We start from the raw sequence: 20,794 nt of genomic DNA, 5'->3' as shown, positions 1-20,794 counted from the left end.
CATTTATAGCAGCAATTAAAAGAATGAGGGAATTCCTATTTTTTAAAAAATTATATATAAATTTTAGAAAATTATTATAAAATATATTTTTTAAAAAAATTAATAGATATTAAAATCATAACAAATTGCAAGTTTACAGGTAGATTATTATGTAATATGGTAATTTTAATTAAATTGAATTATCCAATAATTTTAACTAAGGCACAAATTTATTATACAATTAACCTTCGATTACTATGTAACTAATCGTTAAAATATCTATCTATTAAGAATATTAAAACCACCAAGTTGCCATATAAAAATTTAATTCCATTAATAAATAATAATAATATAATTTATATAATAATTTTCTTTTAGGATAATATTCATGGGGGGATTATCATTAACAACTATTTGAAGTAAAATAACAACTATCTTAAATTTGTAATTTCAACAAGTTGATTCTTAACACTTTGCAAAAATATTTGTAGGTTTTGGAATTAAGGATAAATAAATTTAATATTTAGCTCGATAAGAATTTATGTTTCTTTAATATACACAAAGGTAATAAATGAAAAAGTTAATATAATTTATTGAACTAAATACCCAGTTTATTAATAATACCGAAGGAGTTTATTGGCATGACACTCGCGGAAGCAATGGTTAGCTACCCACCACTACTGTGCGTCCATTAGGCGGGCCCCACCCCAGTCAGGGCTCGCCCACCACGGCATCAATTTCTTTTCCATATTTTATTGAACCGTGTGGAAGTTTTATACGACTTAAGATAATATAGGTACTAATCAACATCAACGAGTTCTCACGACTTCTTTAATTAAAAAAAAAATAAAATTTTAAATTTATAAATAATATAAATTCAACAATCAATTCTGTCCAAAATTAACTAATAAACATAAAGTACTTCAAATCATTTTAAATCAATATACTCTTAAAAAATCTCCTAAATATATCAATATTGGTATTTGAATTCCATAATATAAATTAAAAGTAGTGAATTTTTAAATTTATAAATACTTAGTAAAATATATCATATTCACTAATTAAGATTCTTAAGATTTTTTTAATTCAAAAAATATTAAATTTTTAAATAATATAGATTTATTAGTTAGTTTCGTGCTAAATTAATTGATGAATATAAAAAATTTTAAAATTGGCTTCTATATAATCATGAATGATTTAAAATTAAAATTAATATATTTTTATATTATGTTTTGACATTTACTTTCGACATTTACTTCCTCCTTGGAACCTTCACGTGAGACTGTTGTCTTCTCCCTTCGTTTCTCTCCTCGTCACGAACACCTGCTGGGCTTCCCACGACGCCGCCGCCTCCTCCTCCGCTTCAGATCTCGCGATGAGTTTCCATGGTCTTCTCGCCGTCCTCTCCCTTGCCCTTGCCCTTGCCGCCGCAGCGGCGGAGCTCCGCCCCGCGCCCCTCCTCCTCCTCCTCCTCCCCTCCCGGAGAAGAGAGGAAAGCCCAAGCGTGCTCGCCCTTGTCGTCGTCGCCGCACCAGTTCCGTTACGCTTCCTCCCTCGGCTGCGGGCATTCCTGCTTTCAAATCAAGTGCTCCGGCAACAACTCCGCTCTCTCGATCAACTCCGACACCTTCCTCCTCCTCCTCGGTCTCCACCACAATGCCTCCCTCCTCCTTTCTCTTCCTCTCCCGCCCTCCGACTCATCCGCTTGCGCCTCCCTCCCTAACACCTCCATCGACTTCTCCGGATCCCCCTTCCGCCCTTCACGGGACGTCTGCCGCCACCTCGCCGCCCTCGGCGCTTGCGGTTCGGCGCTCCCCTCCCATTTCTCCTCTTCTCCCTGCCGTCGCTCCTCCTGGCAGAATCGACTCCTTTCGCATCCTGAACTCCTTTTTCGCGTCTGTTCCCGTGTGGCGCCTTCCAGATCCACCTCTCCTGCGGCCGCCAGAGCTTGCCGCACCGGCGAAGACGTCGCCTTTGCCATTGCCGAATTCCTTGGCCGAGGTTTCGTTGTCGAATGGAACTCTTCCATCTATGCCCACCCTTATTTGGCCAAATGCTCCTCCTGCAACAGTTCCGCCACCGAAGCCTGCGGTTTCAACGACTCAGCTTCCGACAAGCCTTTCCTTTGTTTCCCCACCTCTGAAAATCTCGGCCGCTCTGGCTCCCCCGCCTCCAGACGCTTCCTTCCGATCACGGCTTTCCTCTTTTCCGTCGCCTGCGTCCTCCTACTCTTCATTTCTTTATGGGCAGCCGCAGTCTCGTTCCGCCGCCGCTGTCGTTGGGGCGACCATGGCTCCGATCCCATGACCGATTTCCTACTGCGGCACCACATCCAGCAGCCGATCTACTCCTATGAGCAGCTCCGTGCCTCCACCAACGGCTTCGACCCCCGCCGCAAGATTGGCGACGGTGGGTTTGGATCCGTGTACCTCGCCCACCTCAACGATGGCCGCGTCGCCGCCGTGAAGAGGCTTCACCGCCACCACCCTGCCGCCGCGGCGACGAAGTCCTTCTGCAACGAGATCCTCATCCTCTCCTCTCTGCGCCACCCCAACCTCGTACGCCTCCATGGCTACTGCTGCGATCCGCGTGGTCTTCTCTTGGTCTACGACTACGTTCCCAACGGAACCTTGGCCGACCACCTTCACTGCTCGCGCAGCCCCTACAGCAAGCCCCGCACACTCCCGTGGGTTGTCCGCCTCGACATCGCCCTACAGACTGCCGCCGCCATCGAGTACCTCCATTTCTCTCTCAAGCCTCCCGTCGTCCACCGTGACATCACCTCGACGAACATCTTCGTCGAGAGGGACATGAGGGTGAAGGTGGGGGACTTTGGCCTCTCCAGGCTTCTCACGCTTTCGGAACCCTCTTCGTCACTGGGGCGGCCCGCTGAGTACGTCTGCTGCACAGGGCCGCAGGGTACGCCGGGATACCTCGACCCCGAGTATCACCGGTCGTTTCGGCTCACTGAAAAGAGCGATGTATATAGCTTCGGGGTGGTGCTACTGGAACTTGTAACAGGGTTGAAGGCAGTGGACGTGAGTCGGCACAGGAGCGAAATGGCGCTGGTTGACATGGTGGTGTCGAAGATCCATATGGGGGCACTGCACCAAGTGGTGGATCCGGTGCTGCTGGAGGAGGGGAAGGAGGTAATGGCAATGGCAGAGGCGGTAGTGGAGCTCGCGTTCAGGTGCGTTGCAGGCGACAAGGATGACAGACCTGATGCGAGGGAGTTGGTGGAGGAGCTCAAAAGAATCCGCAGTAAGATTGTTGATCCTTCTAAAGCAACCTGATCCTGTGAACAATGTGACAAATGTGTTGTCTTCTTCACATTTTCTCATTGCAATCTTAAACAAGAAACATACTGCAAATTGGAGATTGCTATTAGGAGCTTGGATTTAGCTGTTCTCTTCATAGGAGGAGCTTCAACTTGCCCTTTGATCCATTTAGAACATATGAATACTTCTGATCAGATCTCATAGTCATGTTTTTGGATGGTCAAGAACAGTTCCTATTTAATGTTGGAATGGAGGTTAGATGCGATGAGCTGATGACAATTCGACAATGGCAATGAGATGCAAATAGTGTGCTTTGCAAGGTATGCACTGCATTTTCATCTGTTTAATGGCACACAACCGTATTGGCATTACACAGTGTCTTGTTGACTCATGGTTTAGCTGGTAGAATTTTCTTGGGTCTATCTTTAGTATGAAACTCTACACTAGTACTGTAAGTTTGAAAGTTTCTTATGAAAACATATTATAGTCAACATCTTCCAATGATAATGGCTAATTTGTGGGTTCCAAAGTAAACAAGCAACACTGTGTTCTTCAAATAGAGCTACAAGGCCTAAACCTCAAATAAGAAATTGGCATAACTAATGTTCATGGCATCGAGGTTAGTTTGCATCATGAAATACAGTAAGTTTGATATGCAAATCTGGTTTATGTTTTCCTTGCTTTTCCTAATATTCCATTGCTCTTCTAATGCTTATCCATTCCGACACTTCCAATTTTGAACATGTTTGAGATAGAGCTTTGCCTTCGCTATATTTTGTATATGTATGTGTTTTAAAGCAGCAACTGCTTGTCCATGTAATTGTACACTTCTTTTCTGCATTTAGTTTGTATGTCTTGCTTATGTTTCTATATATATATATATAGAATGGGCACAATAATATCGAACTATATCATCTGGTTATATCCTAATATTTCATTGCTCTTCCAATGCTATCCAATGCTTCCAATTTTGAACATGTTTGGGATGGAGCATTGCCTTCACTATGTTTTGTATATGTATTTGTTTTAAAGCAGCGACTGCTTGCCCATGCCATTGTTTACCTCTTTCTGTGTTTAGTTTGTATGTCTTGCTTATGTTTCTATATATATAAAGAGGGGCACAATAATATCGAACTATATCATCGGGTTATATCCAAATCAAATGCCTAACAAGTTTGCTTACTGAGAAACACCCAAATTTCAACTCCCTATCAAGACGGCTTCAGAGAAAACCCCAAATTTACCTTTGAAGCACTTCAATTGCAACAGAGCTATACTCAAAATCATATGTTCTCCAGAACATTGATTCAGAGGCAAAAAAATTGGCTTCTTTTCCTCGAGGCCTTGAAAGAAAAATGAGGGTTTGTTTGGGTGCTTTTGATCTAGAAGGCCTTGTTTGGGCATTTCCCAGGTTGCTGCTGATTTTGAAGATCAATGAAAATTAACGTTTGCATGTTAGTTCACTAATGCATTAAAATTGCATTGAGTTCGCCTGTCTGGTTTGTTGAATTGAAAAACTTGATGGACTTTCTTCTATGTTACTGCGTAAATGTTGCTACTTGTTTGATTGTGAATTTTCCCGTAGTTGATCTCTTTGAAGTTGGAACTGTTACAGAAACATTGTTTTTGTTTCATTCATTCAAAGATGTTGCAAATGCATCTAACAATTTGCTTAGTATGTTTTTACTTGGCCAGTTTGTGAGGTTTTAGTTTTTAACAGTATAATATGATCATTCATTTGATATTTTTATGCCAAGTGAACTTCATGCTGAACTATGTTATTGTCAGTTCTTTACGTTCTAGCTCTAACCTTCGTGTTCAAATGTTACTTTCCACTTTAGTTACATTCTACCTTTTAGTGTAAAATACATAGCTCTACACCCTGTGAGTTATATTATATTTTTATTTCAACATAGTAATAAAATTAAAATGATATTAATTAAATTTGAACAATTTTAAAGTAGGGATATAATTATATTTTATATATAATAATTTTGATTAAAAATAATTTTAATATATTTTATTATTGCCATGAAATAAGAGTATTTTCTAAAAGAAAAAATAGAGTAAGATTTTTTTTAAAATAATAATAATTAGAGGTCCAATAAGCTTCTTCTATAATCACCTCTCTACTAGTTCTTAAAATTCCACTTTTATAAATGTAATTTTAAAAGGACCATCCTAATCTATCACTTTTTTTGCATAATCATATTCTCTTCAAAGTGTTTATTGGATTCACAACTCTTTGATTCCAATGCTTAAAATCAATTTTTAAAAAACAAAATTAGCATTCTATGAAAAAAATTGTTATCATGACTAATTACCTCTTAAGCTAATGCTTTCTCTTGTTAATTCAATTCTTATGATAATTGTCATCGCATATCATGTACAAGTGGTTGTTACAAAGTCATATCAATGGATTGACGATGAGAAGCAAGATGACATTGTTTTAGTTAAAACTATTTTGGATTTTACTTCACCCAAATTTGTTTTTATTATCTCATGTAATATTTTATGTCCCAAGGACAATAGCCTTATCTTTACTTTCCTAATTTTTTAATAATTTTTTTATTCTGAAGTTGTTCTTTTTGTTATATATATTAAAAGAAAAGTTACCAAACAAGAGTGAGTAATATTTAAATCCAACTTCTAACAAACCCTATTGTTTTTCAAAATACTACAAACAAGTCTCATGCCCCCTCATTTGGAAAACATAAAAAAATAAAGTACTTAGATTTTATTATTAATAATAATGATAAGAGGTCCAATAAGCTTCTTCTATAATCACCTCTCTACTAGTTCTTAAAATTCCACTTTTATAAATGTAATTTTAAAAGGGCCATCCTAATCTATCACTCTTTTGCATAATCATATTCTCTTCAAAGTGTTTATTGGATTCACAACTCTTTTATTCCAATGCTTAAAATCAATTATTAAAAAACAAAATTAGCATTCTATGTAAAAAATTGTTAGCATTACTAATTACCTCTTAAGCTAATGCTTTCTCTTGTTAATTCAATTCTTATGATAATTGTCATCGCATATCATGTACAAGTGGTTGTTACAAAGTCATATCAATGGATTGACGATGAGAAGAAAGATGACATTGTTTTAGTTAAAACTATTTTGGATTTTACTTCACCCAAATTTGTTTTTATTATCTCATGTAATATTTTATGTCCCAAGGACAATAGCCTTATCTTTACTTTCCTAATTTTTTAATAATTTTTTTTATTCTGAAGTTGTTCTTTTTGTTATATATATTAAAAGAAAAGTTACCAAACAAGAGTGAGTAATATTTAAATCCAACTTCTAACAAACCCTATTGTTTTTCAAACTATTACAAACAAGTCTCATGCCCCCTCATTTGGAAAACATAATTGAATTCTTCTTCATCATCACTTATAATTAACAACACACATGTTTCCCAAATCTTTGGAGGACCCTAATTAACCATTTTCGCATATGAAAATAAATAAACAAATAACCCTAGAGCTTCTCACAAAGGTTAAGTTATGTAAAACATTCAAAAGAAATAAGAAGAGAATCTCATAATTCAAATTCTAAATGAGATAGATATTTTGGAAATTCGCTCTTGATTTATGAGATAGTCAAATGAGAAAAAGATTTATTTGATTAAAAAAAATTAAAGTCCTTAGATTTGGTTTGATGTGTGAAGATTTAGTGCCCCCTCCAATGATTGAGGTCTAATGGTCCTTTCCCACCACACTATGCACCCAAAACTACTAGTCTTTTGTCCATGTCTTATCAGAGAATTCATCAAATTGAACTGTTCTATTTAAAGCATTAAAGGTTGCAATTTATTCAAGGATCGATCGATTTGGCCGGTTAATCCAAGAACAAAAAGCTCAATCTAGATCTGAAAAAATAAGGTCTACTTCAAACTGTTTGCTTTTGCTAAAGAGGAGAATCGATTTCTCCAATGAAAACAATATATGTATACTTTAGTAACCAAAGTAGAAGAATATCGTGCAATAACAAGAAGCACATTAGAGAATATAATTCAACTTTCTTTCACCGACCATATGCTCCCGTAATTGATGGTTCTTCTCAAGAGCTCCCTTTATTATTCGAATCAAATCCCTTTGCGACTAGTTGACTAACCGAATCTTTAAAGTTTGTTCATGATTTAGTAGGCTAGGCTTCTAATATGCCGGAGATGAAAAAGACCTAGGAGAATAAGATGTACTCTTTGGGAAAAGAAGACTACAAACCTTTTACGAATAAATTGAGATGTTGTTCATCGTTCATACATTTAAGACTTATTTGTACTCTATAAATACTTGTGTCAAATTTGCATTGTTTCATATATTTTTGATCTTCAAGTAGATTAAACTACATATAACAATTCCTTCAAAGATAAAATAATGATAAATGGACCAATTAGGATTGCTAAGGGCGACTCTGCTCCTTAAAATATTTATTTTCTTGTAATTTTTTTTATAAAATGATATAGCTGTCTTCCAATATATTATTCAATATTATTATCTCTTCTCACTATTAAATCCTGAATTGATCAATCAGTTTATATGGATATGATAAGTTTGCATTGTAACAATTATAGTTTTATAGCTACTATAATATTTGGGATGGATCTAGGATTTTAGATTGGGGGGGCATAAATATTATTTGGGAGGGGACTGCATAATAATTATTTGGAGGAAATTTAAAAAAAAAACTCAAAAGGAAATAGCAAACATGAAGATAAACTATCAAAAATTGAAAATGTGATAAATTTATGGCATTATCACCCTAACATATCTTAAAAATTTTAGAGAAGGGAGGAGGGGGCGTGGCATCCTCCAATCCTTAAGTAGATCTGTCACTATATAACATGAATATTATTTAATAAAATAAATTTATATTGTAGTAATTATGAAATTATAATAATTATTATAGTAACTAATGTTCTGTAGTTATTATAATAAGAATTTATCGTGTTCATAATTAGTTGATCAATTCAAGATTTAATATATGTGATAAAAGATAATAATATCTGTATATTAGTGGAATGAAATGCCCTTTGTGATAAAAATGAAAAAGATGAACGCCTCCTCAACGATGATTAAAAAAAAGAGCTCGTTTAATTTTTGCCCTAATATTTTTAATATTTCACCTTCTAAAAATATTGACACTTCTCGAGAGTGATTTTAAAAAAAGTAAATTTAAAAAAAAATAATGAAATAAAGGTGCTACATGGGTTCCTTGAAGAAGAGAGGTGATTGATGGTGAATGGTGGCACGAGCAACGCATTGGATGCCGACACTTTTAATTAACTAATTAAATTTATTTCTCATAGGATGTGTCATCTACTGACTACCAAGATGCTTCCACGTGGTCGCTTATATCTAATCTGACGGCTCCGAAGATTGTCGCATAGAGATACTTTAGAAACCTGGGTATCGCCATGTCGGCCTTTGCGAGATTTCAGGAATTAAATATGGGTGTAAATTTTGTGCGCATGTGAAGTAAACAATCACAAAAATGCACTCTTTTTTAAAAAATATTAAAAGGGGTATACTACCCTATTTTTTCATCTTAAATTATTATATTAATTTTAATCAAAATCATTTTAACACGAAACGCTTTTAGAAAGTAAAAATATATATGAAGTCGCTTATGAATATTCATGTGTGCATTTTAAAATTTTATATTTTTAAAAATATATTATAGAAGTATAATAAATAATTTTATTATTATTTATACATAAAATTATACAAAGATATACACGTATATAAATATAATTATAAAAATAGTATAAATAAGTATATATCTTTTAGATGACGCGACGTTGAAACAACAGCAGTTAACAATTTTGAAAAAAATTCTCTACTTTATTCACGTTGAAATTTCCTCGACCACCAGGGTAAATGACTTCCCTAAATTACGATGTCTCATATTTCGATACTAATGAACAAGACAAACAATTCAAGATATATAGGACCTAAACCCGATTCGGTATTACAATTCAAAACAATCCGACGTTATGAATTGGATTGAACAGAAGTAATCACACCACCGTTTGAAACACTTTTAGGGTAGTATATGAAGTGGTCAGCATCTATATTTTTCAATTTATTTAAATGGTTAATGGAAAATTTTCATGGAACCATCATCTCTAAAATTAATCAAGCTGGATATCAAAATTATAAAAATAAATAAAAATATATAATATAATATAATCTCTACAAATATTAGGAATCTCAATAGAGATAGAATATTTTGATGACTTTTAAGTGTGCATAAATTATGCTCTAAATTTACTTGATAGATGAACTAAGAAGAAAATTCATCTAAGTAAATTAGTCAAGCAAAATTTAAACACCTAGATTATAAAAAAATTATTATAACTAAAATAAATTTGACAAAATTGTTATCATATAGAATACCTTTGATCAAAACTCTTATGACTCTTAGCAAGCTATTATAATATGGAGTAATTGTAGTCAAAATTATTCCATGTGATAGTAATTTTAATTGAAATTACTTTAACATTGAACAATTTTGATCAAAATCACTTTTGATCATCCATTCTAAAACTATTATTTTGATCAAAATAATTTCATTTTATAGTAAGTTTATCCAAAACTATTAAAATAATATTTGACTAATTTTGATTAAGTTGGATCAATTTTAATTAAATTGAAAGTCTTAATTAACATTATAATAATCTTGATTAAAATTATTTAGATTATTTTTTGAGGATATTATAATAGATTTAGCTAAAACTGTAATATTTTTTATTTTTGTACAATAATATTACCGCATTAGCGGATGCATATTATGAAGAAATTACGATGGTGAAAGATGCCTCCTTTACATCTAGTAGTAAGATTTCAATAGATCACTCATGCAATCAGGATTTGAAACTCAGGATCGGTAAAAAAATTCATCATCGTATTCAAAAATTGAGACATATGAGTTATTGGTCATCGAGTTGCTCGTATTTTTGAATTTAAAAGGTGAATCATTCACCCTTAGAACTAACCCTTAGAACTAAGAGCATCTGCATGCTCCTGCATTAATAATACCATAATATTAATAAAAAATTAAAAAATAAAAAAAATGCATGTGGGATGGGCCATTCAGGGGTTAGCCCACCCCACTGCCGCATGAATGCGTTCAAACTCTTGAACGCGTTCATGCGGAGGGGTGTTATAACCTCTCCACAATGTGAATTAACATCTTTGGGCGTTAATGAGATGTTATTAACATCCTACTACAGATGCTCTAATAGAGTTGGAAGCAATCAAAGGATGCTAGGCATTTGGATTGGGAATTTTTCTCGTGGGGAACGCAATCAAAGGATGCTGGGCATCTGGATTGACTTGCGCTCCCGATTTACCCTGGTGGTCGGTGGGAAACTTCCGTGGGACCGGACCGACCACCCCCAGAGATGTACTACTGGGATTATCATTTTTTTCTAATAGAGTTGGAAGGCATGAAATCTGAGTTATTAAAAAAAACACAGGTGAAAGATTTCAGCCGATTAATTTTAAAAATATATTTTTTTATTTATCGATAAATCTAGAGTACAAATAATTTTTGCACTCAGAAGTCAGTTGAGTCTATATGTATGCGGGTGTTTTCCAGTACGTCAACAAATCCTGGTTGTTTCTCTTTCCTCCTCCTCCATTTTCAGAGCTCAATGATTGAAAACGAGCCTAGAATTTGACGGTTAGGACGGCATCACAGTCCCTTGTTCTTGGCATCACAATCTTCTGATTTGCTTTAACTTCGGTTCCTGATTTCCTTTGATGTTTGCTTGCTTCTATTCGCCTCTCAAATTCATCGTCCCTTTTCTTGTTTACTTGTTCTTGCTTGCTGCAGCCTCACAGCCCTAATCTCCAGAGGGATTGATCTCTCTTTACCTCGATGTGGATATAGTATGTCTTCTTGTGTTCATCTGCTAGATTCCTAATTTATATGGTTCTAGGGTTTGTGCGACATGAGTTCAGTTAATTTCTGATCCTCTCCGACCTTACTGTTTTTTCTTCTTTTTCCTGAGGGAATCGGATGAAGTTTGAATCGAAGATTTGAACTAGATTAGGAGGATTACGCCACAGAAGGGAAGTGATAGAAAGAGGGCAGAAGAGAACGATGGAATGGGGTTACAAGATTCCGCCATGGGGTTTGGCGGAAACGGATCAAAATGCTGCTTGCGGAACTGTCGAGCCGATTTGCAGCCTTGGAGGTCAGGCTAATGGCGCAGACTGTTCGGTTGATCTGAAGCTCGGGGGATCAAGCAATCCTGAACTGCCAGAGAAGCGGGAAGACCAACCTGAGATGACGACGGTGGCTGTTTCTTCATCCAGTCCGTCGAAGAGGGCTCGCGCACCAAACGCAGCCGGTCAGAACGTGTCGTGCTCGGTCGACGGCTGCGAATCCGATCTCAGCGAATGCAGGGAGTACCATCGGCGCCACAAGGTCTGCGAGGGCCACTCGAAGACGCCGGTCGTGAAGGTGGGCGGCGTGGAGCAGAGATTTTGTCAGCAGTGCAGCAGGTAATGAAACAGAGCTATCTATTAACTACTGATTAACATACTATAAAAAGTGCTTATTTGTGAGGGCAAAATATACTTCTGAAATCTCATCTCACAGTCAAAATCTCCATCTTATTCTACTCTGGGATCAGGTTTCCAAATTCTTATTCATGCACAAAAGCCAACTAAAGTCTTTTCTGCAGATTGTTGCAAGCACAAACTTCAACCTTTGGAACACTTTGCTTTTGTGCATGTGATTTGTGTTTTTTTTTTCAAACGCCACCGGTTTGATTGATTACCTTTCTTGTCAAGGAGTCTGCAATATGGCAATCAAAAAGGCAAAATTTGTTATTTAAGTTCAGACATAACTTTCATCTTCAGCAAAGATGAAACCAAGGACCATAAATCTTTCATTAGAATGAAAAGGCGTTTTGCTTATTGGATCCTTGCTGCAAGCAATTTCTCTGTTGTGTTTGTATCTAAAAAAGTCATCCTTCCTCTTTTTAGTTCCTTTGTTTTTTTGGTTTTCAACAGCTTTGGTGATTGGTGCTTACAGGTTTCACCTGCTGGTGGAGTTTGATGAGGTAAAGAGAAGCTGCAGGAAGCGTCTCGATGGACACAATAGAAGAAGAAGAAAGCCTCAACCAGAGTCGATTAGTTCAGCCAGCCTCTTTCCAATTCCGCAAGGTTTGGACTTGCCTGGTTATTGACCGATTCAATGCCTTCATTTTTGCTCTATAGGTATAATATCAGGCCTATAAAGGCTTCCATTTACTTGCAGGCACCAGGTTCTCAGCATACCCTCCCATCTCCCAAACTCATTTGTCAAAGCCCAACAACTGGTCTGCAGCTGATAAAACTGAAGAAAATGCAGTGCAGGCTCATCACTCACCCCTGCATTTTAACGACAGTCAGCAACATATCCCTGGATCCTTTTCTCATAACTACGGGGAACGAAAGCAGTTTTCCTTCGACAGGACAGGAATAGAACCCTCTATGTGCCAGCCACTCCTCAAGATTGTTTGTTCAGCAGAAAGCAGCGGCGATGAGATTTTCTCGGACGGATTAATGCAAGCTCTCGACGCCGATTGTGCTCTCTCTCTTCTGTCATCCCCGACTCAAACTTCAAGTGTTCATGTTGGGCAAATGTTACCTGCCAGCCTCATTTCGAGCTCTCAATATAGCAGTCTTGAGCACTTCGCTGGTACTCAACCACTGAGAGGTGTTCTGCCGACGGCATTCTCTTGTTCGAGAGCCAAAGATGGGCAAGCAGGTGGAGTTGTAGTTTCTGATGCTGATGGTCTTCCATGCCAGGACATGTTTCAAGTAGGAAGTGAGGAGTTACCTGATAGCGTTTCAGAATCACTTCCCTTTTCTTGGCAGTAATGAAGTTGTAACTAAAAAAATGTCATCTTGATACTGAACGATCTGTGCTTTCTCCCAGTGTCTTGCTATGTAAAGCTGTGTAGTTGTTCTAGCGCCTTATCGATGTTCTTGCTCAGTGCCTCTAACATGAATTCTATGTAGCATGTAGCATCTATGCGTCATCTCTATAATACAAGTGATGTTTTTTTTCACTGGATCTTTGGCTTGTCAACTCCTACTTCAAATAATGATGTGAGGAATCCAGTGTAACTAAAGAAGAAGATGACATGCTAAAGGAAAGAAGTGACAGAAAAGAAAGCAAAAAACAAAATGTCAAATTTTTGATTGACTAATATCAAAGTTATTGAGCAGAGCTTGAGCTGTAAATTAATTATTATAAAAATGAAAATATTAAATTTGTGCAAGGATAAAATTTGTCTGTAGATAGTTACAAATAATTTTTGACTGACACCTTAAAACCTTATGCATTGTAGAACAATTTGTCCAGATTAAGTTAATCATATATTAATTTGATATTACAAGCTTCCTTGCAAGGAAATCATAACCTAGGAACATTTCCTGCACAGGCTAAATGAATTCAGCATATGGAATATTTTTTTGTTTTACTTTTTAAGAATTACCTTGATACATTGAAGCATAGAATGAACCGAGATAATGGGAATAACCAGATACAATGCTTCAATTAGTTGAGCTTGATTAAAGAGCATGGCCTGAAATAATTGACATTTGAGACGGATAAAGATTTTAGAAGACAAAAGGTAAACAAAGATTTTGAAATCTAAATTTGAAAGCGAGACAAATAGAAGAAAAACGATTAAGTGCAAAATATAGGATGCTACCAAATTGCAGACTTACATTCTTCTCGAAGAAACTTGATGATCTGCTCAACCAACACTTCTGGTTTCTCTACGTGAGGTAAATGGCCACATCCTGGGATCTGAACCAATGTAGAATTTGGCACTTCGTGATGCAATCTCTGCATGGTTAATGTCATCCCAGTGAACCCAGTGTAATATAACAGTTTAAACACGGATGATTAAGCAATATATAGTGTGTTCGATGGCACAAACAAGGTTAAGCAATTTAGCAGAATGCTAGAAACCTTACGAGTGCCAGTTCGCTGCTAACAATTTGATCATCTTGTCCCCATAGAATTAGAGTCTTTTGCTTAATCTGTGCACAAGAGTAAGATAAGTTCAAAGGTGGGAGTCCTTGGGTGGAAAATGCATGCTCGATTTGTCTCTATTGCTAGGAAAAATTCATGATACAACTTGCTTAGTAATTAGTAGAACTGACTTATTCCTCACCTCTTGTATATAGTTTTTGACATCATAACCTCCACTTAGCATAAAATCAACAGTAGCATCCTCCCACCAGGGTAGCAAGCAGTGCAATCGGCCCACCTAAACCACTATAAATTCTCAGAATTCATTGAAAACAATAAGTTTAGTTTTAGATATTCATTGATAATTTCATGATGCTCAACTATCAAATAGGGAATATATATTTTCAACAATTTAATGAATTAAAAATATTCAAGAAAATAAGTAATGACTGGATCAAATAAATTTCTAATAACTAAATCAAAGACATCTTATTAAGCTAATTCTGCTAAATAAAATGATTTAACGAAATAAACATGAAAATTATGTAATTCTTCAAAATAAAAATAATTTCTTACATTCATATAATCCAACGATGTCTGAAATGAAACTTTGTTGAAAGTCAAGCTATTCACATAGACTCGCAGTGGTATGCTCTTTAAAAAGGATACCTATGAATGAAAACAAAAATTGCATATAAAAGCAATAAAACACATAATTTCAGGTATAACGAGAAGTGCCAAGAACATAAGAGCACAATTAGAAGATGTCCAGCATCTTACATGAACTGTTCTAGTGAAGGAAATAGTAATGTAAAATACCTTGTGAATAAAGATGAGCAATCACCTAAGAACAATCACATAAGAATCTACCACGGTTACTACATATCCAGTGGAATTAACACTAAATGCAAAAACTCTCACCCCAGCATAAGCTAAAATTCTAGGTAGTTTAGCCAAGTTACCAGTGCCCTCTGCATATACACTTGCATCAATCATTATTAATTTGCTAACCTGTAAAGATTTTAAGAAAAGAGAAAGGATAAATTAACGCAGATGAATCAAATTCATAAAAAAAGAATTGGACAAGAATCATTGAATAGTTCACCGCTTCTGGATGGTTGGTTAAAAAGTCAATTGCAACAGCAGCACCAAGGCTTGGCCCAACTAACACCATAGGCCTTCCTATATATGAACTCCAAAACTGCAATAACTAAGTACAGTTTATCAAACAGACACAGATTTCCATTCGTAGTGTTCAAAATAATTTAGATGGACAAACTACGATTAGCAATATGCATACCTGAAATAGGTGCTCACGTTTGGTAGCCACATTACATGAAGGAAGCATTTCTAACACATGGAAACATTGAAACATAAGCACACATACAAATCCTATCACACTGTTTAAACATGGTACCTAAGTCTGAAAATCCCCATCCAAGAATGTCCACAGCCCATGCATTAATTCCAGCATCCTCAAGCAAAGGATAGGAATACCTCCACTCTAAACAAGAGCTGTAGAAAAGAATTCCAATAGAAGAGAACCTTAAGCCAAATCTTTAGTAGTTCTTATAACAAAATATAGAAGGTTATAGGCCAAAAAACTTCAAATACTGCTATAAAAGTTTTGTAGATCTTTCTCTCATCATCTTTCTATATACTGATTCAAACTACAGGTTTTGTTGGGTGCTCAAAACTATAAGAACCTAAACTGTCTTGCATGTATGGAGAAGTAAAAAAGTAAATTGAGTACAAAGCTAATTACTGTATTGTAATTCATATATCTTCTGTGTTTGTGTTGGCAGATCCAGATATGATAGAATTCCAGCAGAGAAATGTTAGAAGGTACTAAATGAAGCAGAGATACAACTCTAATAAGCACGGTATCATGCATCAAATTAACAACCTGTGAATCATCAAAATGTGAATCATCTACTGTGAATCAACTGTCAGTGTCACCAACCAGAAAAATGTTATCAAAGTCGGTGTACCTGTCAAATCCATGAAGAAGAACTAGTGGCTCTGCTTCATGTTCTTTTAATGGCTTCACGCAACTACTCATAATATACCCTTTTGCAAAGCTTCCCTGAAAGGTAATATATTTACAGAAATTTATGTGATTTAGTGTACACTAGGATCTGTTAAATAATGCAAACAAGTCTCAAATTGAGTTTTGGCAATCACTACTCCTGCCAGAGGTCTGATAGGGAGCCATAACCGTCATCATCAAGCCTCACCTATCTATTTGGGGGGCTCAACTAATCATAAACTTTACGTGAGCTTGTATAACTAATGATGTTTGAATGCTCAAATTTAGTCATAAGTACATCACCTAAAGTGTTCTCTATCTCCCATCTCTGCTCCCATCTTCAACTTCATTAATTCAAATTGTTTGATTAAAAAATCTACTGGTTTTCTTGAGCAAAGTTCTAACTTACCGATTTAGTACTACGGACAAAGTTGTCGTCTTTTACTAGAACCAAGAAATTCAAACAGAAGCTCAGAAAATTTCTCAAAGGCAATGCCGGACAACTCATCCATCCAACTTCCGAGCAACATATCCCGACATCAATCAGTCACACGACCAGCATCAACAAAAGATTTCGTAAACATGCATTACACACTAGGCCTAGAACTCAGAGAGAAATGAGTAAAGGGCAGTGCCTACCTGAACCGGGAGCCTCACGATCCGCTTGGCCATATCGCGGGCGAAGGGATCTCTGAGTTTCTCCACTTCCTTCGGAAGGAAGGAAGGGAACCCATTCGCAGAAGCCCTAACCCTGAGGAGCCCGGGAACCGACGAAACGCTGGCCGTCGAGGCGGCGAAGAGCAGCATTTGCCCGAGCGACGCGGCCGTCTTCCGGCCCTCTAGATGCGGATGGGGAAGATGGGTAGAGCGTCAGAGCGGGAGACTAACTCGACCCGTTGATTTTATTTATTATTATTAACTATTTTATTTATTTTTTTCTCTTCTAAAGATTAATAGGCTCAACCTCTTTTTTTTTTTTTTTCAATAAGTGTAATTTTAATTTTTTTCTATTCTAAAAATAATTACTGAAGATCCGCTATGATAAAATTTAATGGAATGCAGTTAAAATAATCTAGACAATTTTCTTTCACAAAAAGGACCCCTAATCTTAAAATTCTCAAACAACACCACTTCTCAAGAGTCCACCGAGACAAAGCTTGAAGTTTAAGGACTAAACTGTGACTGTAGGCGCCTTTTCTTCTTATCATCAGAATGTGTTTTTTTACATAAATGCACACCATTTATTGTCTTTTTCTCATATGTTCTCAAAATATCAAATATCTTTAAACAGTCTGTATGTATAGTTTGAGATGAACATCTTCACATCCATTGCCTGACAAATTCATCAACGTCTTCGGCCATGAAAGCCATTTCTCCACTCAACGGGTCCACAGAGGGATTGGACCTGCAAATAATATCCATTAAACAGAAAAACTTAGAACACAAACAAGGTTAGATCAATATTTTATTTCCCAACCCAATTTGCACAGAAGGATCACAATCGAGAGGGCGAAACTCTGACCGACTGAACTTGATATTGCTATTGTCGCCATCTTGCATTGAGCTATGGAGGAAATCATCTGCAACTATTTCTTGCAACTGATAGCAAGAAGCAAAAACAAAAATGTATATAACTTCTTTTTTAGATATATATCACTTAAGTTATGCTCTAAAGGATTGTCTATGTAAATCGATTTTCTTATTGCTAAGAAAAAAAATTTTAATAAATGGATAACAAATATTTTGGAACTAAGCAACTTCATGAACTACCTTCTTTCTCAGGGATATGTTAGATTCTTGCAACTTGTTTTCCTGCATACATTTAAAAGTGATGTGGTCACACAGAATATGTATCTTAATCATATAAAAAAAAATGTAAGAACAATTAATATTCTGGGCTGTGAAATACCTTACATTTAAGATCTGATATCTCATTAGTAATTACTTGGCTCTGCAAGACAGGAAAATACGTGATGTTACATATCAAATATAATTAAATGGAAAGCTTTCTATCTATCCTCTTCGATATTATAGTGTTATCTAATTTAGGAATGCCAAATATATCCACACACACAAACATTGTGAAGAAGAACAAGTCTTTACAGAAGCACAGACAATAAGAATAAGTCTTTACATGTAAGAACCTAATTTCATCAAATGAAGAATGAACATATTCATCATAAATCCACAGATTATTTTCTCCTCATATTATATTCCTCTAAAAGTCTTGTGATACAGCACACCTTAACATCATTCTCACTTCAACAATTGTGAGTTATTTGTGGGTCAACTTATCGATCAACATCTTGAGTGTATTTTTTCTTCTTTTGGTTATTTGGTGGAAGAACAAAAGATCAAGAAGGTTTTCTTGTAATGCTCCAAATATAACCAATAATTGCATCAATTAAAGAGTGAACAACTCATCGTAAATTTACATAAACTTTTCTTTGCATAAATATTCCTCTAAAATTTCACCTACCTTTGTTGATCTGATATGGCTTAATGATACTTCAATTTGATTCTCAAGTTCATCGAGCTCTTTAATGTTTAGGGACTGTAGATCTTCACCAAGCAGGTTACTGCAATAGCAGATTATCTTAATATCTAATTACTCACTTCTCCAGCAATATGAATACACTACAGAAATATATATACACAAGAAAGAGATAAATTTCTTTTAAAATCAAATAAATTAATACCTCTGAGAACGTTGAAGAAAGTCGACTCGTGTTTTCAGCCTCAAGAATTCATGGTAATTATTCTGTTTGTTTATTTTTCAATGCAGGTAGACAAATTAAGAGAGATTAATACAGGGAATACATGAACTTAATGGCAATGCAAAAGCCTGATTAATTAGTTAAATCTAGTTAGTGAAAGTGAAGATAATATTACAGAAGAGGGAGTGAAGTTCATTAATTCACCTGTGTCTCATTATTTGACGAGGCCAAGGATTCTGTTGGATTATTGTTATGGCTATACCTTCTGTACTGCTCAATTATGTTAAGCAAACTGGTTCAATTGGAAAAAGATCAGTAGCAAACAATATATCATATAACAGAGCAAACAGAGATTAACCTAAGAAAATAATAGTGAAGCTCTCAGTGAAAATAGCTTAAGTTTTTCTAAAAAATATAAAATTACAAATAGAGTTATTTAATTAGTTATTTTTGAGATATGGCTATTACTATTGTTTTTGATTCAATCAATCAATCAATTGTCACCAAATTGTGATATGATAGAAGGAATGCATTTTTTTCAAGTTAGAATTTATAGTTTAAACAGTGGATCTGGATTAGATGGATGTGACAAATGAATTCAATTGGGTCAATATCTTGATAAGCATCAATGAACTGGAGCTCATCCGGTAGAGGATCATGAACACCTCGAACCCTATTTATCGCCACCACGAACAAACTATAGTGTAAGAAGACTAGAGATGCTGAAAGATTCGAGGACTGGAGATGAAAAGCTAAATAAAATTGAAAAAAAAAAACTAAACTAAACTAAACCTGGAGGCGGTGGAGAAGTGGAAGAGCTTGCCGCGGCTGGAGAAGATGATGAGGGCGAGCTCGACGTCGCAGAGAACCGAGAGCTCGTAGGCCTTCTTGAGCAAGCCGGTCTTCCTCTTGGAGAACGTCACCTGCCTGTTGACATTGTTTTCTATCCTCCGCACTTCAACCCTCCCTCTTCCCATCTCTTCTCTTCTCTTCTCTTTCTCTTCTCTCTCTTTCTCTGTCGACTGTAGACAGAATTGAAATGGGCAAAAAATATATGAAAAGGGCGTGTTTTTTATATAAAAATTATCAAATGGATAAATATGAGTTATCTAAAATATCTTTAAATTATTTAACCGATCTAAATTCTTTATTTGCGAATCGGATTTTAAAATTTATAATAATAGTATTATATTTAAATAGTATTAATTTGAAAGTATAGTATTATTAAGTCTTTTATTTTTTAATTATTATTATACATATTTAAATTTTAAAATTTGATTTAAAAATAAAATTCGAATCCAGACGTCTGTTTAATATTAACGATTTGATTCATTAAAGTTTGAGACGTCATTTTCGCCAAAGCTTGAGCGGCTACGTGTCGAGGATGGAGAGGGCGGCGCCAGTTTCTGTGGCTGCGGCTGCATCGGTGAGGGCCCTGCAACTTTAGGGTTTCATTCGTTTTGTCTGTCCGCCTCCTTCACAACAGTAAAACTATCTTAATGAAAGATTGCAGGACTGATTCTGTTCCTCAAGTGTTGGCTTTTAGGACGTGACTTTGAAAGAAAGGAAGGATCTGATCGATATGATCACTGGGAGAATCCGAATCGCTCTATATACACAGTGATTTACCATCATCCCATTTTGGAACGAGGATGCCTATTCTCTGTTTTTCCATGATGTACGAGTACTTAAGCTGCTGCCGACAGCCAAGAGGCTAGGAATTAGATACTGTAATCGAGATTATCAATGCATGTTCTGCAATTCACCTGCATGTTTATTCCAACCGGCATGATCTC

The 20,794-nt window shown here is 35.9% G+C and overlaps 4 protein-coding genes across 5 annotated transcripts; 2 read left to right on the top strand and 2 right to left on the bottom strand.

Annotated features, from left to right (window-relative positions):
- Positions 1 to 1,294: 1,294 nt before the first annotated feature.
- Positions 1,295 to 3,844, top strand: LOC141843507 (LEAF RUST 10 DISEASE-RESISTANCE LOCUS RECEPTOR-LIKE PROTEIN KINASE-like 1.5). The gene is given in 2 exon segments (XM_074731558.1): positions 1,295 to 1,444; positions 1,446 to 3,844. Coding segments are annotated over 2 exon segments (1,917 nt in total). The 5' UTR covers positions 1,295 to 1,354; the 3' UTR covers positions 3,273 to 3,844.
- Positions 3,845 to 10,897: 7,053 nt separating this feature from the next.
- Positions 10,898 to 13,294, top strand: LOC141843319 (squamosa promoter-binding-like protein 16). 2 transcript variants are annotated; one of them, XM_074731388.1, is made up of 4 exons: positions 10,898 to 11,164; positions 11,287 to 11,782; positions 12,318 to 12,448; positions 12,543 to 13,294. In XM_074731388.1, exons 2-4 carry the CDS (start codon positions 11,379 to 11,381, stop codon positions 13,145 to 13,147), a joined length of 1,140 nt encoding a protein of 379 aa, XP_074587489.1. In that variant the 5' UTR covers positions 10,898 to 11,164; positions 11,287 to 11,378; the 3' UTR covers positions 13,148 to 13,294. The 2 variants fall into 2 exon arrangements, with proteins under 2 accessions (XP_074587489.1, XP_074587488.1); XM_074731387.1 differs by having other exon boundaries at positions 10,898 to 11,782; positions 12,525 to 13,294.
- A 15-nt stretch (positions 13,295 to 13,309) lies between these two features.
- On the bottom strand, positions 13,310 to 17,129 carry LOC141843321 (alpha/beta hydrolase domain-containing protein VTE7). The gene is made up of 12 exons (XM_074731390.1): positions 16,921 to 17,129; positions 16,244 to 16,338; positions 15,670 to 15,767; positions 15,553 to 15,602; positions 15,358 to 15,453; positions 15,174 to 15,263; positions 14,829 to 14,921; positions 14,455 to 14,550; positions 14,255 to 14,320; positions 14,003 to 14,123; positions 13,768 to 13,857; positions 13,310 to 13,361 (listed from the first exon to the last, which is right to left on the bottom strand). The coding sequence occupies exons 1-11, from the start codon at positions 17,086 to 17,088 to the stop codon at positions 13,844 to 13,846; spliced, it is 987 nt and encodes a 328-aa protein (XP_074587491.1). The 5' UTR covers positions 17,089 to 17,129; the 3' UTR covers positions 13,310 to 13,361; positions 13,768 to 13,843.
- Positions 17,130 to 17,412: 283 nt separating this feature from the next.
- LOC141843121 (agamous-like MADS-box protein MADS2) lies at positions 17,413 to 20,025 on the bottom strand. The gene is made up of 8 exons (XM_074731154.1): positions 19,791 to 20,025; positions 19,203 to 19,290; positions 18,981 to 19,042; positions 18,761 to 18,860; positions 18,191 to 18,232; positions 18,052 to 18,093; positions 17,759 to 17,880; positions 17,413 to 17,686 (listed from the first exon to the last, which is right to left on the bottom strand). The coding sequence occupies exons 1-8, from the start codon at positions 19,973 to 19,975 to the stop codon at positions 17,602 to 17,604; spliced, it is 726 nt and encodes a 241-aa protein (XP_074587255.1). The 5' UTR covers positions 19,976 to 20,025; the 3' UTR covers positions 17,413 to 17,601.
- Between the last annotated feature and the right edge of the window lie 769 nt (positions 20,026 to 20,794).

Source organism: Curcuma longa, chromosome 12 (genome assembly GCF_044706935.1).
Source record: "Curcuma longa cultivar G26 ecotype Majalengka, Jawa Barat chromosome 12, ITB_CL_G26_1.1, whole genome shotgun sequence".
Classification (NCBI taxonomy): Eukaryota; Viridiplantae; Streptophyta; class Magnoliopsida; order Zingiberales; family Zingiberaceae; genus Curcuma; species Curcuma longa.
Note: the sequence above shows the minus strand (reverse complement) of the source record. Positions and strands in the feature narration are given on the sequence as shown.

What these genes read in the sequence shown, in the direction of transcription:
- LOC141843319 (XM_074731387.1), top strand. Translation starts at nt 11,379, where the DNA reads ATGGAATGGGGTTACAAGATTCCGCCATGGGGTTTGGCGGAAACGGAT. An exon ending in TTTTGTCAGCAGTGCAGCAG is followed by an intron (nt 11,783 to 12,317) that starts GTAATGAAACAG and finishes TGGTGCTTACAG; the next exon opens with GTTTCACCTGCTGGTGGAGT. An exon ending in CCTCTTTCCAATTCCGCAAG is followed by an intron (nt 12,449 to 12,524) that starts GTTTGGACTTGC and finishes AGGCCTATAAAG; the next exon opens with GCTTCCATTTACTTGCAGGC.
- LOC141843321 (XM_074731390.1), bottom strand. Translation starts at nt 17,088, where the DNA reads ATGCTGCTCTTCGCCGCCTCGACGGCCAGCGTTTCGTCGGTTCCCGGG. An exon ending in TCGTGAGGCTCCCGGTTCAG is followed by an intron (nt 16,339 to 16,920) that starts GTAGGCACTGCC and finishes ATTACCTTTCAG; the next exon opens with GGAAGCTTTGCAAAAGGGTA. An exon ending in TAACCAACCATCCAGAAGCG is followed by an intron (nt 15,264 to 15,357) that starts GTGAACTATTCA and finishes AAATCTTTACAG; the next exon opens with GTTAGCAAATTAATAATGAT.
- LOC141843121 (XM_074731154.1), bottom strand. Translation starts at nt 19,975, where the DNA reads ATGGGAAGAGGGAGGGTTGAAGTGCGGAGGATAGAAAACAATGTCAAC. An exon ending in GCCATATCAGATCAACAAAG is followed by an intron (nt 18,233 to 18,760) that starts GTAGGTGAAATT and finishes CCTGTCTTGCAG; the next exon opens with AGCCAAGTAATTACTAATGA. An exon ending in ACATATCCCTGAGAAAGAAG is followed by an intron (nt 17,881 to 18,051) that starts GTAGTTCATGAA and finishes TCTTGCTATCAG; the next exon opens with TTGCAAGAAATAGTTGCAGA.